This window comes from Otolemur garnettii, unplaced genomic scaffold (assembly GCF_000181295.1).
Source record: "Otolemur garnettii isolate 467f Iridium unplaced genomic scaffold, OtoGar3 scaffold00184, whole genome shotgun sequence".
Taxonomy (NCBI): Eukaryota; Metazoa; Chordata; class Mammalia; order Primates; family Galagidae; genus Otolemur; species Otolemur garnettii.
The window spans coordinates 618,220-633,664 of record NW_003852579.1 but is presented as its reverse complement, the minus strand read 5'-3'; the positions used below and the strand labels follow the sequence as shown (position 1 = coordinate 633,664).

General features: G+C 43.3%; 2 protein-coding genes across 5 annotated transcripts in view; one reads left to right on the top strand and one right to left on the bottom strand.

Moving 5' to 3' along the window:
- ZCCHC17 (zinc finger CCHC-type containing 17) overlaps window positions 1-14,041 on the top strand; it is a 64,645-nt gene extending 50,604 nt beyond the window's left edge. The window contains exons 6-8 of one of the 3 annotated variants that reach the window (XM_003800755.3): window positions 523-623; window positions 3,047-3,192; window positions 13,162-14,041. In XM_003800755.3, the coding sequence (XP_003800803.1) occupies window positions 523-623; window positions 3,047-3,192; window positions 13,162-13,323 (409 nt within the window). In that variant the 3' untranslated portion in view covers window positions 13,324-14,041. Of the gene's footprint in view, window positions 1-522; window positions 702-3,046; window positions 3,193-13,161 lie in introns of all 3 variants that reach the window. The other 2 variants (XM_023507457.1, XM_023507458.1) reach the window with 2 other exon arrangements.
- Window positions 14,042-14,689: 648 nt separating this feature from the next.
- The window catches only part of FABP3 (fatty acid binding protein 3), a 12,243-nt gene continuing 11,487 nt past the window's right edge, over window positions 14,690-15,445 (bottom strand). Inside the window, exon 4 of one of the 2 annotated variants that reach the window (XM_003800754.3) lies at window positions 14,690-14,998. In XM_003800754.3, coding sequence (XP_003800802.1) covers window positions 14,945-14,998 — 54 coding nt within the window. In that variant the 3' untranslated portion in view covers window positions 14,690-14,944. The remainder of the gene's footprint in view (window positions 14,999-15,445) is intronic. The other variant, XM_023507456.1, reaches the window with a different exon arrangement.

Genomic DNA, 15,445 nt, shown 5'->3' with positions numbered 1-15,445 from the left:
TAGAAATAAAGCAAAGCATTCAGACAGAGGGAACTGCTTGAATAATAGCTCCAACCCATCTGGACAAGAAAAAATAGTCTTGTTTGGCCAGAGCATATTGTATAAGTAAAGATGAGGCTGAGAGAATATATTTGAAATAGCTTGGGAAAGGCCTTGAATGATGAGGTCTGAATTTGGACTTGATTTTCTAGAAAGCCTTTGAAGGTCTTTTAACCCATGAGTGACCCAATAAGGGCTGTAGAGTGCTTAGCATGGTAAGTAATTATATTTTCATCCTCTGTGCATTAGTGAGATGAAGCCTAGTCTTATTCATAATTGTTTGTATTCCAAGCATTGTTCTGAGTAAAATATTAAGCTATTTTATATCATTGTTTTCAGTGCCTATTTTGTTCTGCCTAACAGTTCTCCTTTTTTGTCCCTTTTTACTGCCCCAAACAAAAAACCCACCTACAGTATTACTTTTGTAATATCTGTGTCCACATCTCTTAAGTGGGCCAGCAGTCAGTATCTTTTTCATTACAGGCAAGAAGAGAGGAGGAGGCGTTCCTTCCAGGATTACACTGGGCAGAAGATCACCCTCGAGGCTGTCCTGAACACCACCTGCAAGAAGTGTGGTTGTAAAGGTGAGATGAAGCTGCTGCCATTTCCACCGTTCTCTCCTCCTGGATGTACCCTTTACTGGATGAAGGAGGTGGTCCAATGTGAGTTTAGCTCACTCTATTGTTATCCAAGTGATGTCCTCACCTATTCATGCTGTTATTCCAGACTCACCTAAGAGTTTTTCTGTTTACTTTTCTGAATGCTGGCCCTGCCAGATCTTATACCACTATCAACCCCCCTCAGCCCAACTGATGCTCTACCTGGGCAAGCTCCCCATGAACCATGTCAGGAGAAATAAAAGTGTTGGATTATGATTAATACTCTTTTTTTTTTTTTTTTTTGCAGTTTTTGGCCGGGGCTGGGTTTGAACCCGCCACCTCCGGCATATGGGGTTGGCGCCCTACTCCTTTGAGCCATAGGTGTCACCCTGTGATTAATTAACAATCTTAAGGTTTTTTTCTCTAAGGACAATTATTGTTCTGCAAAAGTTAAGTGTCTTGGAAATATATTCCTTAAAGATCCATGTTAAGCCCTTTCTTCCTCATCTTTATCTCTTTAATGTCAGAGTTCTGAATACAACATCCTTTTATGAATAAAGAATATAGGATAGTCACTTCACCTTAGCTCTATTTCCTCGGGTTTCCTTTAGTCTTACTCAAATATTAAAAAGCTCTTTCATTCTAACTTCCCTTATTGGTGCTATGATGAGAAGGATTGCCAGGTTCTCATTTTCAGATTGACCTCAACTTGTCACCCCTTCTCCCCAGCCTTCTATGCATCCTACTTTGTTTATTTTTCTACCATAACTGCTAGCATATTTGTGCATTGGTTGAAATTGTGGGGTTTTAAGCCCATACTTACCACTAATGTAGCTGGAGGAAGGGAAAACAAATTTGAAACAATGCCTCCTTAGCAGATACTCCAGATATCTGGAAAATTCTATGATGTATCCCCTTCCAGGCAACAGCCAGCTTCTGGATGCAGAGGTAACAACTAGTTTGCAACATAGCTTTTTTTTTTTTAATCATAGCTGTGTACATTAATGCAATCATGGGGTACAATGTGCTAGTTTTACACACAACCTGAAATGCTTTCATCAAACTGGTCAACATAGCCTTCACGGCATTTTCTTAGTTATTGTATTAAGACATTTATATTCTATACCTAGTAAGTTTCACATGTACCCTTATAAGATGCACTGTAGGTGTGGTCCCACCAACTACTCTCCCTCCACCACCACCCCCACCCTGCCGCAACATAGCTTTTTGACACTCTCAGACAATTCCTCTGTCCCTCTGAGACAGGACCTACCACAGGTTCAGACAGAACTAACAGTCTAGAGCATAGCATCTATTTTTTTTTTTTTTTGAGACAGAGCCTCAAGCTATCCCCCTAGGTAGAGTCCCATGGCATCACAGCTCACAGCAACCTCCAACTCCTGAGCTCAAGCGAGTCTCCTGCCTCCACCTCCCTAGTAGCTGGGACCACAGGCGCCCACCACAATGCCTTGCTATTTCTTTTGGTTGCAGCCATCATTGTTGTTTGGCTGGCCCGGACTGGATTCGAACCTGCCACCTTAGTTATATGTGGCTGGCGCCTTAGCCACTTGAGCCACAGGCACCAAGCCAAGCATAGCATCTATTAAAGTGCCCCTCAATAGCACTATAGGCTCAAAACAATGGGTTCTCTTGCTTTTCAGCCTGTGTCCATCAGGCATTACTTAAGACAGAGAATCATGGGAAGTGGAATTGTCCCAGTCAGCAAAGAGTAGGTCAAAGGTATAATTGGTTTTGATGCATCAGAAAGAGCACAGGGCAGGGAGTCATGGGACCTGGGATAAGTTTTAGTTCTGCTAGTGACCTTGAGCTACTTCTCAACTCTAGGCCTTCATATCCTCTCACACATAGGATTTTGGATTAGATGATCTCTCTGGCCCTTGCCAGACCTGACGATCTGTGAATGTTCAGTGCCCTTAGGTGACTGTGCCTGTCTCTCCAAGTGTTACCTTGCATCTGAGTGCCTGTTTCCTAGCAGCTGCCTAAAAGCTATATTCCTTTAGGGCTTGGCCTGCCACTTGACTCCCTGTGCTAAACATCCTGTGCTTTGGAACAGCTTTTTGTTGTCAGGATAAGTTCCAAGATAAATCTTTAAAAATTAATAAGCCCCATTACTAATGGAACACAAGTCTGCATCTTCATGTCCTCTGTCATTTCCAAGGCAGCTCTAAGACTGTGTTTCTCACAGCTCTGAGACCAGCTGCTAGTCTGGCTCTGGTTGAGTGAGCAATGCCATCTTGAGGTGATGGAAAATATGCTCTGATCAAACGGCTTTTTCTGAAAGATCTCAATAATATTTCTAGAAACAGACTCTTTCAGAAGCCTCTGGGGAAGGTCCACCCGCTGAGAAGCAAGACTGCTTTCTCCTCTACTCTATTTGTCTTCTGCAGGCCACTTTGCAAAAGACTGCTTCACGCAACCAGGGGGGACCAAATACTCTCTGATACCTGATGAGGAAGAAGAAGAGGAAGAAGCAAAGTCAGCAGAGTTTGAGAAGCCTGACCCCATGAAAAATTCTTCTAGAAAAAGAAAGAAAGTGAGTGCTGTTTTGTTTTTTATTTTATTTATCATATTTTTTCAAGTTTTAAAATGAAGATATGTCTCAGCACCTGTAGCCCAGTGAGTAGGGCGCTGGCCACATACACTGAACCTGGCAGGTTCGAGCCTGGCCAAGGTCTGCTAAACAATGACAACTGCAAACAAAAAATAGCCAGACGTTGTGGCAGGCGCCTGTAGTCCCAGCTACTCAGGAGGCTCAGGGAAAAGAATCGCTTAAGCCCAAGAGTTTGAGGTTGCTGTGAGCTGTGATTCCACAGCACTCTACTGAGGGTGACATAGTGAGACTGTCTCAAAATCAATCAATAAATAAAATGAAGATATGAAAAGACAGGTGTGGTGGTTCGTGTCTGTAGTCAGTCCCAGGTCCTGGGAAGGTTGAGGTGAGAGGATCACCTGAGGCCAGGAGTTTGATGGCATAGTGCTCTATGATTGCACCTGTGAGTAGCCACTGTACTCCAGCCTGGCCAACATAGGGAGACCCCATCTATAAAAGGGAAAAATTAAAAATTAAAAAAAATTTGATGAAAATATATCGTTAGCAGAAATACTAGAAAACAAAGAAAACCAAGGCTGGGTGCGGTGGCTCACGCCTATAATCCCAGCACTTGGGAGGCTGAGGTAGTTGGATTGCTTGAGCTCACAGGTTCGGGACCAGCCTGAGCCAGAGCAAGACCTCCATCTCTAAAAAAATAGCCAGGCGTTGTGGCAGGCGCCTCTAGTCCAAGCCACTCAGGAGGCTGAGGCAAGAGGATCACTTGAACCCAAGAGTTTGAGGTTGCTGTGAGCTAAGATGCCACGGTACTGTACTGTGGGCAACAAAGTAAGACTGTCTTGAGGAAAAAAAAAAAAGGGAGGGGAGAAAAAAATGAAGGTATCCTATAATCTCTTTACCCAGACTCCTTAATAGTATTTTTGGTATGTTCTAATCTTTTTGCTAGGTAATAATAAATATATGTGTGTGTACATATGTATATACCTAGAATCACAATTTTGTATGTGTAGCTATATATATGTACATATACAAATATATTTTGTATCATACAAAATTGTGCTAATACTAGATATATATATATATATATATATATATGTACACACACACATATTTATTATTACCTAGCAAAAAGATTAGAACATACCAAAAATAGGCTCGGAGCCTGTGGTTCAAGCGGCTAAGGCGCCAGCCACATACACCTAAGGTGGCGGGTTCGAATCCCCAGCCCGGGCCTGCCAAACAACAATGATGGCTGCAACCAAAAAATGGCCAGGCGTTGTGGCGGGCGCCTGTAGTCCCAGCTACTTGGGAGGTGGAGGCAGGAGACTCGCTTGAGTCTAGGAGTTGGAGGTTGCTGTGAGCTGTGATGCCACGGTACTCTACCCAAGGGGATAGCTTGAGGCTCCGTCTAAAAAAAAAAAGAACATACCAAAAAACTATTAAGGAGTCTGGGTAAAGAGATGTACATATATATAGCTACACATACAAAATTGTGATATTATTAGGTATAGTTTATATTCTACTTTTTGGAATTTTCCTATCAAAAGCATTTTCTAGCATCCTTAAGTGTCTTTCAAAAGCTTGATTTAAGAGCTTGTGTTGCTCTTAAATCAATATTTTACCCTATGATTGTGTGATGCTCTATTTAATTATTTTCTTCTTTTTTTTTTTTTTTTTTTTTTTTTTGAGACAGAGCCTCAAGCTGTCCCCCTGGGCAGAGTGCCGTGGCATTACAGCTCACAGCAACCTCCAACTCCTGGGCTCAAGCGAGTCTCCTGCCTCCGCCTCCCAAGTAGCTGGGACCACAGGCGCCCGCCACAACGCCCGGCTATTTTTTGGTTGCAGCCGTCATTGTTGTTTGGCGGGTCCGGGCTGGGGATTCGAACCCGCCACCTTAGGTGTACGTGGCTGGCGCCTTAGCCGGTTGAGCTATAGGCGCTGAGCCTAATTATTTTCTTCTTATTGGATATTTTATATAACTTCCAACAGAAACTTTTGGCTGTATCTCTTATTAAATAATAAATTGGATAAATTCTTTAGTAAGATTAGTGAGTTAGGGCTTTTTGGTTCTTGATACATTTTATCACATTGCCTTCCAGAAAGTACTTATCTGTCCTCAGCAGTGTATAAGACTACCTGTCTCACTGAATTCTGTCTCCTATCTACTACTTAGAGCAGACCAATTCATAAAACAGACATTATGGTGCAGAAAGAAACAGGGCATTTGTAGCATGATACAGAAAGGAACTAAAAGAACTATGCTGTAGTTTGGTCAGGAAATAGTTGTTCTGATATCATGTCAGATTATTCTAACTGTGGCCAGTTATTAAGTTGTTGGGTTTTTTAAATTTAATTTAATATTTTAATCTTTTTAGAGACAAAGTCTTGGTCTGGCATCCATGCCAGAGTGCAATGGTGTGATCATAGCTTACTGCAGCCATATTTTCCTGCCATGGCCTCCCTGGTAGCTAGTACAGCAGGCACATGCTTCAGCTCTTCAATTAGTCATTTACTGAACAAATGTGTATTATCTGCTTCATATTTGTCTAGCATTGTACTAGTTTTTGTTTTTTTCTTTTGAGACAGAGTCTCACTTTGTCACCCTTGGTAGAGAGTGCCATGGCATCACAGCTCACAGCAACCTGAAACTCTTGGGCTCAAGCTATTCTCTTGCCTCAGCCTCCTGAGTAGCTGGAACTACAGGCACCCGCCACAACACCTGCCTATTTTTAGAGACGAGGTCAGGCAATCCACCTGCCTTGGCCTCCCAAAGTGCATGAATGCAGCCACTGTGCCCACCTATAGGTCTGCCTAGTATTCTAATTAGTCTTTCTCCCTGACTACATACTTTGTGTCTTGAAGGCTATGATAGCTGATTTCTGACCTCACTCAACTATTACTAATAAAAGACAAATTAATGAATGAATATTCTTGACTCATAGAACGTACTCAGTAAATATTTATTGAGTGAGTTACTGTGAGATGATAAGGAGTTATTCTTTCCCTCATTTGATGAGACTGGCTTAAGTTTGAAGGGAGTGGTACCAGGCTCCACTGCTGAATGTGTTTACTTTACATCCCCACCAGCCCCTGCATGCTTTGCTCTAGTAGGTACTCTTTGTCAGAATTATATTAGACATTTGTGTTCTCTTTATCTCCTAAGCAACAGTGTATGTAACTATGGCTTTCTTAAGTGTTTTGTAGGTAGTAAATTTCAGTTAGTATTTGTGAATTGATTGATAAACCTTTTCCTTGATACTTACTACCTTTTCCTTTTCTAGCCCAGGTAAACTTGTGCCTTGTAGGCAAGTTCGAGCTGGGAATCGCTCTGTATCCTACTTCTCGAAAGTTATCCTAGAGAGGCCGGGCACAGTGCTGAGGGTGACAAAGCGAGACTCTGTCTCTAAATAAATAAATAAATAAATAAAAGTTTTCCTAGTGAATCCATTTGAAAACCAAGTCATGGCTTGGCGCCCATATAACAGTAGTTACAGCGCCAGCTACATGCACCGAAGCTGGCAAGTTCGAACCCGGCCTAGGCCTCCTATACAACAATGACAACTGCAACAAAAAATAGCTAGGCGTTGTGGTGGGTGCCTGTAGTCCCAGCTACTTGGGAGGCTGAGGCAAGCCAAAGAGTTTGAGGTTGCTGTGAGCTGTAACTCTATGGTACTCTACCAAGGGTGATACAGTGAGACTGTCTCAAAAAAAAAAAAAAGAAAAAGAAAAAGAAAATCTAGTCATTTTTTGAGATTCAGTCATCTCTCAAGAATACATGCTTGTTTGCTTGATTGATTTCTAGCCATATCAGTGCCTTTTGATTGGGGAGTATTACGTTAGATGCTGCCTTTAATGTCTGATGTCAGACAATTAAGTTTGCAAATTCATCCTAGAAAAAAGGCTACATACCTTGTTGCTGAATATCACTACAGTCACCTTTGAAGTACTGCCCTTGGGAAGCTATGTACCAATACCAGTGCCTATTCCACTCTTCAAAGTAATTTTGGAACTCTGTGTGGAATGGCCATCAGAGCTATCATTGTATGATGTCTGACAATTAAGTTCATGAACATAATAATCAGCAATGAAGTATGTAGCACTTTTTCTAGCTTTGTAGACAGGTCTAGAAAAAACATCTGCTTTGAGATCCAGCCTGAGTCACTCAGGGTTCTACCACTTAGGCAAATCACTTCATCTCAATTAACCTCTCTGACACTGTAATTTTCATTCCTAAAAACATAGGGATAATTATGCCCACTCTGTAGATATGTTGTGAAAGTTAAATGAATGATATGTGCAAAGCACTAACCCAGCATCTAGAAAATTAAGTATTCAATAAATATTTATTGTTATTATTCTCTTTTCTGTTTTAGCTTTTATTTTTGTCTTTCTCTCACACTGGGCTGCTACTGTCCTGTTTCAGAAGTATAGAGGGAATAATTGGACTAGCTGCTCTAGCAAGGGGCATGTGCTTTTCTTAGCAGTCTTGGCGATATTTGACCAGTGACCTCTTTTTTTTTTCTTTTTTTTTTTTTGAGATAGAGTCACAGTGTATCACCCTTGGTAGATATCACAGCTCACAGCAACCTCCAACTCCTGGGCTTAGGCGATTCTCTTGCCTTAGCCTCCCAAGTAACTGGGACTACAGGTGCCCGCCATAACACCCGGCTATTTTTTTTGTTGTTGCAGTTGTTGTTTAGGTGGGGGGAGTGGGGGAGGTTCGAACCTGCCACCCTCAGTGTACATGGCTGGAGCCATAATCACTGTGCTACAGGCACCGAGCTCAACAGTGGCTTCTTTCTAGTGCCCCTCCTGGCCTCTTTGCCATGGCCTCAGACCTCTGAGTCTTTTTTTTTTTAAGATGGACTCTTACTTTGTCACCCTTGGTAGAATGCCATGGTGTCACAACCCACAGCAACCTCAAACTCTTGGGCTCAAAAGTGATTCTGTTGTTTCAGCTTCCCAAGTAGATGGAACTACAGGTGTCCGCTACAACGCCTGGCTATTTTTAGAGATAAGGTCTCTCTGTAGCTCAGGCTGGTCTCGAACCTGGGAGTTCAGGCAATCCACCTGCCTTGGCCTCCCAGAGTGCTGGGATTACAGGTGTGAGCTACTCCACCTCATTTTTTTTTTTTTTTTAGAGACAGAGTCTCACTTTATTGCCCTCGGTAGAGTACAGTAGCATCACAGCTCACAGCAACCTCCAACTCCTGGACTTAGGCAATTCTCTTGCCTCAGCCTCCTGAGCAGCTGGGACTACAGGTGCCTGCCACAACACCTGGCTATTTTTTTGTTCCAGTTTGGCCCAGGCTGGGTTTGAACCCGCCACCCTCGGTGTGTGGGGCCGGCGCCCCACTCACTGAGCCACAGGCGCCAGCAAGTCTCTCTGAGTCATTTTTTTACCTTTTATCTCCCACTGGAATGTATCATTCACTGGAGAGAAGCTCATTTCATTTTCTGGCTCTCACCCTTCTGCCACCCCAACTCCCAACTTTCCTCTGTAACTTTTGAAGTGATTGTTCTTTTGTTCTCTAGCTCATGGATACACAATGAAAATGATGCCACCTGATGGAGAATTGGATTGTCTTTGTTTAGACTATGAAAGCTTTTTTGTGTGTTCAAGACTGAAGTCTAAAAAAAGACTATCTCTTGGTGTCCTTCTATTTAGCTTCCAGGATGCTAGGGCTCTCTAGAGGATTGTTTTTCTTTTCTCTCTTGAGAGAAAGCAAAGAGGAAATATTGTCCAACTCTGCTAGAAAGTACAACAGCTTGCCACTTTAGCCTTGGTTGACTTACTTGATGTTTCTGCGTTGTAGTTTTTCCATATATAAAATGAAAATAATAAGTCATGAATTCTGAACCTATCAAATTATTACTAAAATATGCTAAGGGATGCAAAAGCTTGATAAAGTTCTATTCAGGTGTAAGGTAGCATTATTACTCTACTCATAATAAGCTGAGCCAGGCTTAGGGGGAACTGCTTTCAGATGCAACATTCTCTTATTTACTTTCCCAGGACCCTACCCTATATAAGGGGCAGAGCCCAGTGAGGCTCCCAAGTCTGTGATATCCTATGATAGACTTCCATGGTCTTGCCATCCACAGAGATGCAGCAATGTAACTAAATTGTTGATTTGCCAACTCTCAGCTCTTTGTAGTCATGACTGCCATAACTTGGCAGTGTGGGTCTAGAAAGCTTTTTGCACCCTACTCTCTACTCTGTTTGAGGTGCCTAGAAGGAATTTTTATTTCATCTCCTCTTAAAACGTTGACTCAGGCTTGGCACCTGTAGCTTAAGTGACTAAGGCACCAGCCACATACACAAGAGCTGGTGGGTTCGAATCCAACCTGGGCCTGCTGAACAATGATGACAGCTATAACCAAAAACTGGCCAGGTGTTGTGGTGGGTGCCTGTAGTCCCAGCTACTTGGGAGGCTGAGGCAAGAGAATCGCTTAAGCCCAGGAGTTGGAGGTTGCTGTGAGCTATGATGCCGCAGCACTCTACCCAGGGTGACAGCTTGAGGTTCTGTCTCAAAAAAATAAATAAATAAATAAAATTTTGATTCATCTACTGTCGATTCTTAGCCAGACTATCAGAACATCCTGGGAGATAATGAGAAGAAAAGTAACTTCCAGCTACCACTAAGTGCCTATAATATATCAGGTATTATAGTTAGTACTTACCTTGTTTAATCTTCATAGCATTGTTTGAAGTGGGTACTTATTATTTCCAGTTTACTTAAATGAAATTGAAGTTCAAAAAGTTAAGTCATGGGCAGCGCCTATGGCTCAGGGGTAGGGCACTGGCCCCATATACCGAGGGTGGCAGGTTCAAACCTGGCCCCAAACTGCAACAAAAAATAGCCGGGCGTTGTGACGGGTGCCTGTAGTCCCAGCTACTCATGAGGCTGAGGCAAGAGAATCACCTAAGCCCAGGAGTTGGAGGTTGCTGTGAGCTGTGACACTACACAGCATTCTACCGAGGGTGATAAAGTAAGACTCTGTCTCTAAAAAAAAAAGTTAAGTCCCTTATTGTATGTCACAGTGAGTTAAATGATAGAGCTGGAATTTGAACTTAATTCTATCTTAATCCAAAATTATTATTCAGCCATTCAGACCTTGAGGCCTCCCATTGTATAATAATAGAAACAGGAGCCATGTGCTCCCTAAGAAAATTGAGATCTCCATTTACATCAGCTACATGCAGATCCCAGCCCGCCTCTGTCATCTGGGACAAGTGGCTTTTAGCTTCTCCAAGCCACAGATGCTATCTCATTAAATCTTTACCACAGCCAGAGAGGCACTATTCTTACCGCCTCCATTTTGTTGAGGAGATAGACTTCAGTGACGTGAGATGGCCCGAGATTATAGAATAGCAAATGGCAGAGCCAGAACTCAGATCTAGTTCTGTCTAGCACATGCTTCAGTGTTGTGTTCTGTCCACCATTTCTCACAGCCAGCTCCTGAGACCTAGTGTATTACTCAGGCAGATATACAGCTCTCCAGGTGCTGGTTGGAAACCTATAGGAGTAGGCACCTCTCATCTTTTTCTGCTCTTTCCCTTTCTTCTTCCATAGTCTCTCCATCTTCTTGAAACCTTACAAGGCACTGTAAATATTTGAAGTTCAAGGAAGAGGTTTATGCAGTGCTTAGAAACTGCCAGTATTGGGAGGCACCTGTGGCTCAGTGAGTAGGGTACCAGCCCCAAATACTGAGGGTGGCAAGTTTGAAACCAGCCCCAGCCAAACTGCAACAAAAAAACAGGTGTTGTGGCGGGCACCTGTAGTCCCAGCTACCCAGGAGGCTGAGGCAAGAGAATCTCTTAAGCCCAAGAGATTCACGGCACTCTACTGAGGGCAACAAAGTGAGACTTCGTCTCTTAAAAAAAACTGCCTGGCTCAGCGCCTATAGCTCAATCGGCTAAGGCGCCAGCCACATACACCTAAGGTGGCAGGTTCGAATCCCCAGCCCGGACCCGCCAAACAACAATGACGGCTGCAACCAAAAAAAAAAACTGCCTGTATTGCTTCATGGAAACCTGGGACTCTGTCTTCTGTCCTTTTTTTTTTTTTGAGACAGAGCCTCAAGCTGTCACCCTGGGTAGAGTGCCATGGCATCACAGCTCACAGCAACCTCCAACTCCTGGGCTCAAGCGAGTCTCCTGTCTCAGCCTCCCAAGTAGCTGGGACCACAGGCACCTGCCACAACGCCCGGCTATTTTTTGGTTGCAGCCATCATTGTTGTTTGGCGGGCCCAGGCTGGATTCGCACCTGCCACTTTAGGTGTATGTGGCTAGCACCCTAGCCACCTGAGCCACAGGCGCCGAGCCTGTCTCCTGTCCTTTATATAGGTTTGTATTATTACCTTGGCAGCATGGTATAGTGGATATAATTGGGAAAATTCTTTCTAGCTTGGTTCTTTTTTTTTTTTTTTTTTGGAGACAGAGTCATCCTCTGTTACCTGGACTAGAGTGCTGTGGCCTCAGCCTAGCATACAGCAATCAGCAATCCTCCTGCCTCAGTTTCCAGTCCTCAGTCCCAGAGTAGCTGGGACTACAGGTATGCACCACCATACCTGGCTAATTTTTCTGTTTTTAGTAGAAGTGGAGCTCACTTTGTTCAGGCTCCTCCCAGAGTGGTAGGATTACACCTAGCTTTGTTCTTTATGAGTATAACTTTGTGAAAGTGAAAGATGGTGGATATTCAAGGGTATATTTGATGGCAGTCATTTCCCCTAGAAGCAGAATCTAATAGAAACCAGAATGGAAAAAAAAAAAAAAAACATAATGGAAGTCAGGAGTCCTAAATCTAGACTCAGTGTCTCTGGATGGACTAGGTGGTCTCTAGGGACCCCTTTTAGCTTTAATATCCTGTGCTTTTATTTTTTATTTTTATGTATTTATTTAGACACAGAGTTTCATTTCATCACCCTCAGTAGAGTGCTATAGCTGTCATAGCTCACAGCAACCTCAAACTGTTGGGCTTAAGTGATTCTCTTGCCTTAGCCTCCCCAGTAGCTAGGACTACAGGCACCTGCCACAACACTTAGCTATTTTTAGAGATGGGGTCTCACTCTTGCTCAGTCTGGTCTTGAACCCATGAGCTCAGGCATTCCACCCGCTTTAGCCTTCCAGAGTGCTAGCTGGAAGACTATGTCTCAAAAAAAAAAAAAAAAAAAGCCACTGTGCCCAGCCTGTTCTGTGCTTGTATTTTATTTTATTTTTTGAGACAGTCTCACTATGTTGCCCTCTGTAGAGTACTGTGGCGTCACAGCTCACAGCAACCTTTAACTCTTGGACTTAAGCAATTCTTTTGCCTCAGCCTCCCAAGCAGCTGGGGCTATAAGGGTGCCCACAACAACGCCTGGCTATTTTTTGTTATAGTTGTCTTTGCTGTTTGGCAGGCCCAGGCCAGGTTCCAACCGCCAGCCTTAGTGTATGTGACTGGCGCCCTAACTGCTGAGCTATGAGCACCGAGCCATATTCTGTGCTTTTAAAAACAAAAGCAATAGATGCTTCCTGGGGTTTTTTTTTTCTTTTTTAATAAAGCTAGACACAATTGTATGAAAGAAAAAGCAAAAGACTCCTGTTTTTCCCCCCATTCAGTTTATTTCCAAGGTAACACTTGTTACTGGTTTGATGTGTCCTTTCCAGTGTTCTCTACATTTATTAAATATATGCAGATATGTGTAAATATCTACATAGTATATGGTATGCATATACGTGTGTACATATGAATACACATGTTAGACACGCTGCAGTCTGCAATATATACTGTATTATATTTTGGTTCTTTTACTTGTTCAGGGTATTTTTTCATATCAGTACTTGAAGATTTACTTTTACTTTTTAATTAATGTTTTATAATTTATTAAATGGCCCCCTATTGATTATGTGCTATGATTTTTTAAAAGCAAATATATACACAAATGTTGAGTTTTTAATTTTTTTTTTAGGAAAAGAAGAAAAAGAAACATAGAGACAGGAAGTCATCTGACTCTGACAGCTCAGACTCTGAGAGTGATATAGGCAAGAGGTCAAGGCACACATCGAAAGACAGCAAGGCAGCAAAGAAGAAGAAAAAGAAAAAGAAGCATAAGAAGAAGCACAAGGACTGAGAGAAGAAAAAGTGCAGAGGGTGGTTGTGACCTTGAAAGCCCTGGATCCTAGAAAGACTTAATAGTGAGGATATGGCTTCCCACCCTGTTAACATCACTCCCATGGGAGATGGCTTCCCCTCATGCAACAGGCAGGTTTGGGAACTAGAGTTCAAAAGCAGCTGCCTGAATGAGTTGTTTTCCTTATCACTCCTGGTCCCTTTGCAAGTAACCCCTGCAGCTCACACATTCATTCATCCAACTTCATTCAGCAGGAGGTCCTAGTACCTTCTCCAGCTGTCACTGCCAGAACTGGATTCCTACACAGGAGTCCAGGCTAGAGCCACAGGGACTTCTGTGGAGGTAAGTCTGGCTGTAGTTGGAGACTGATTAGCCCCTTTCTATTAGTCTTTCTGAGCTGATTGGTGGGTGTTCTCTGTCACATCCAACACGGGGCAGAGGGGGCAGAGGGAGAACATGTTAAGTGGTGCTTAACTCTTTTCATCCCCTCCAACTTGGTTCTGCTGTGCTAGAAGTGACAGCAGTGGCTACAGCCAGAAAACAATCATTTGCAGTATGACTTGGCTAGTATATGACATTCCAGCGGACCACTGAACCTGACAGCTGAAACCAAGATCATTGTTCACTTTGTATTTACTGCTGTGTGAATCAATTGATTCTACTTCAGCTCCCTGCTTAAATTCCTGGCACTAAATGGAAGTGTGTTTGGTTTTAAACTTACTGAAAATTCTTATCCCTATAATCCTTCTTTCTGGGTAATTTACAGGCTTAAAGCCACTAAGCTGCATTAGTAGACAGAAAAATAGTTAATGTGTTACCTCAGACCTTGGAGAGAAGCCAAGCTCAAGAACAGAGCCAGAGGCCCTCACAGGTCACAGCCTTCTTGAGAGATCACTTATAAGCCCTCTGCTCTATGTGATTAGACCTCTTCCCCTAGGGTTGATTAGGGAAGGAGTAAGAATTTTTAACTATGAATACTAGGCTGGTGCACAGGTGGGAGCTCAGCAGTCATCTGAGCCATTGGTCATTTTCTTCCACCATCATGGCACAAGCCTGGGTCCTAGGTCTTAAGCCTGCATTCTGGAAAGGGCGAGACCACAGCATTTCACAGAGAAGAGTCAGACCCAAGATTATTCAATGCAAGTTTAGCTACAGTTCCATACCCAAGCCTGGGCATCCCCACCACTGACTGGACTAGCTCACTTGACCATGGGGAAGGGCAATGTAAAGACCCAGTGTGTATACAGCTGTTTCATACTGAATATGCGAGGGGGTCCGCTGACTGCCAGTCCTGGAGATTCCCTTTCAGTCTTTCAACCAGTGCTTCCTCCCGAGTTACCCTCAGGGGAAACTGAGACTCCCAGAGTTATGTTACCAATGGCAAAAAAGCAACTGAGTGGCCGTGGCTCTGCTTTATTGACCTCAGAGCACCCTTTGAAAAAAAAAAAAACCACACACACACAATAGGAACTGGAACTGGATCCAGGCTGGTGGCACCTGACTCCAGAAGAATCCTTCAACCAAGATATATTTATACAAAATGCAGAGGAAAAAAATGAGGCAATGTGGTTCTGAGTCGAGGGTCAGCCGATCAGCAGCAGTCAGCGAAGGCATGGGCAGGTCATGCCTCTTTCTCGTAAGTGCGAGTGCAAACTACACTACCGTGGGTGAGCGTCTGAAAAGAAAGACAAAGTCAGATGGGGAGTGGAGGCAGGAAGGCAGTCAGGAGCACTTTCCACTCCCTTCTTCCCAGTAATTGTCACTTGAATACCTACTATGTGCCAAGCACTTTACATAGATAATATAAATACATAAAAATACAAAACATCTGTATTTTTCCCTGATAAGTACAGCAAATCCTTTTTTTTCTTTTTTTTTGGGACAGGGTCTCACTTTGTCACCCTCGGTAGAGTACTGTGGCATCACAGCTCACAGTACCCTCAAACTCTGAAGCAATTCTCTTGCCTCAGCCTCCAGAGTAGCTGGGACTATAGGTGCCTGTCATAATGCCCAGCTGTTTTTTGTTGTTTTTTTTTTTTGAGACAGAGCCTCAAGCTGTCCCCCTGGGTAGAGTGCCATGACATCACAGCTCACAGCAACCTCGAGAACTCCTGGGCTCAAG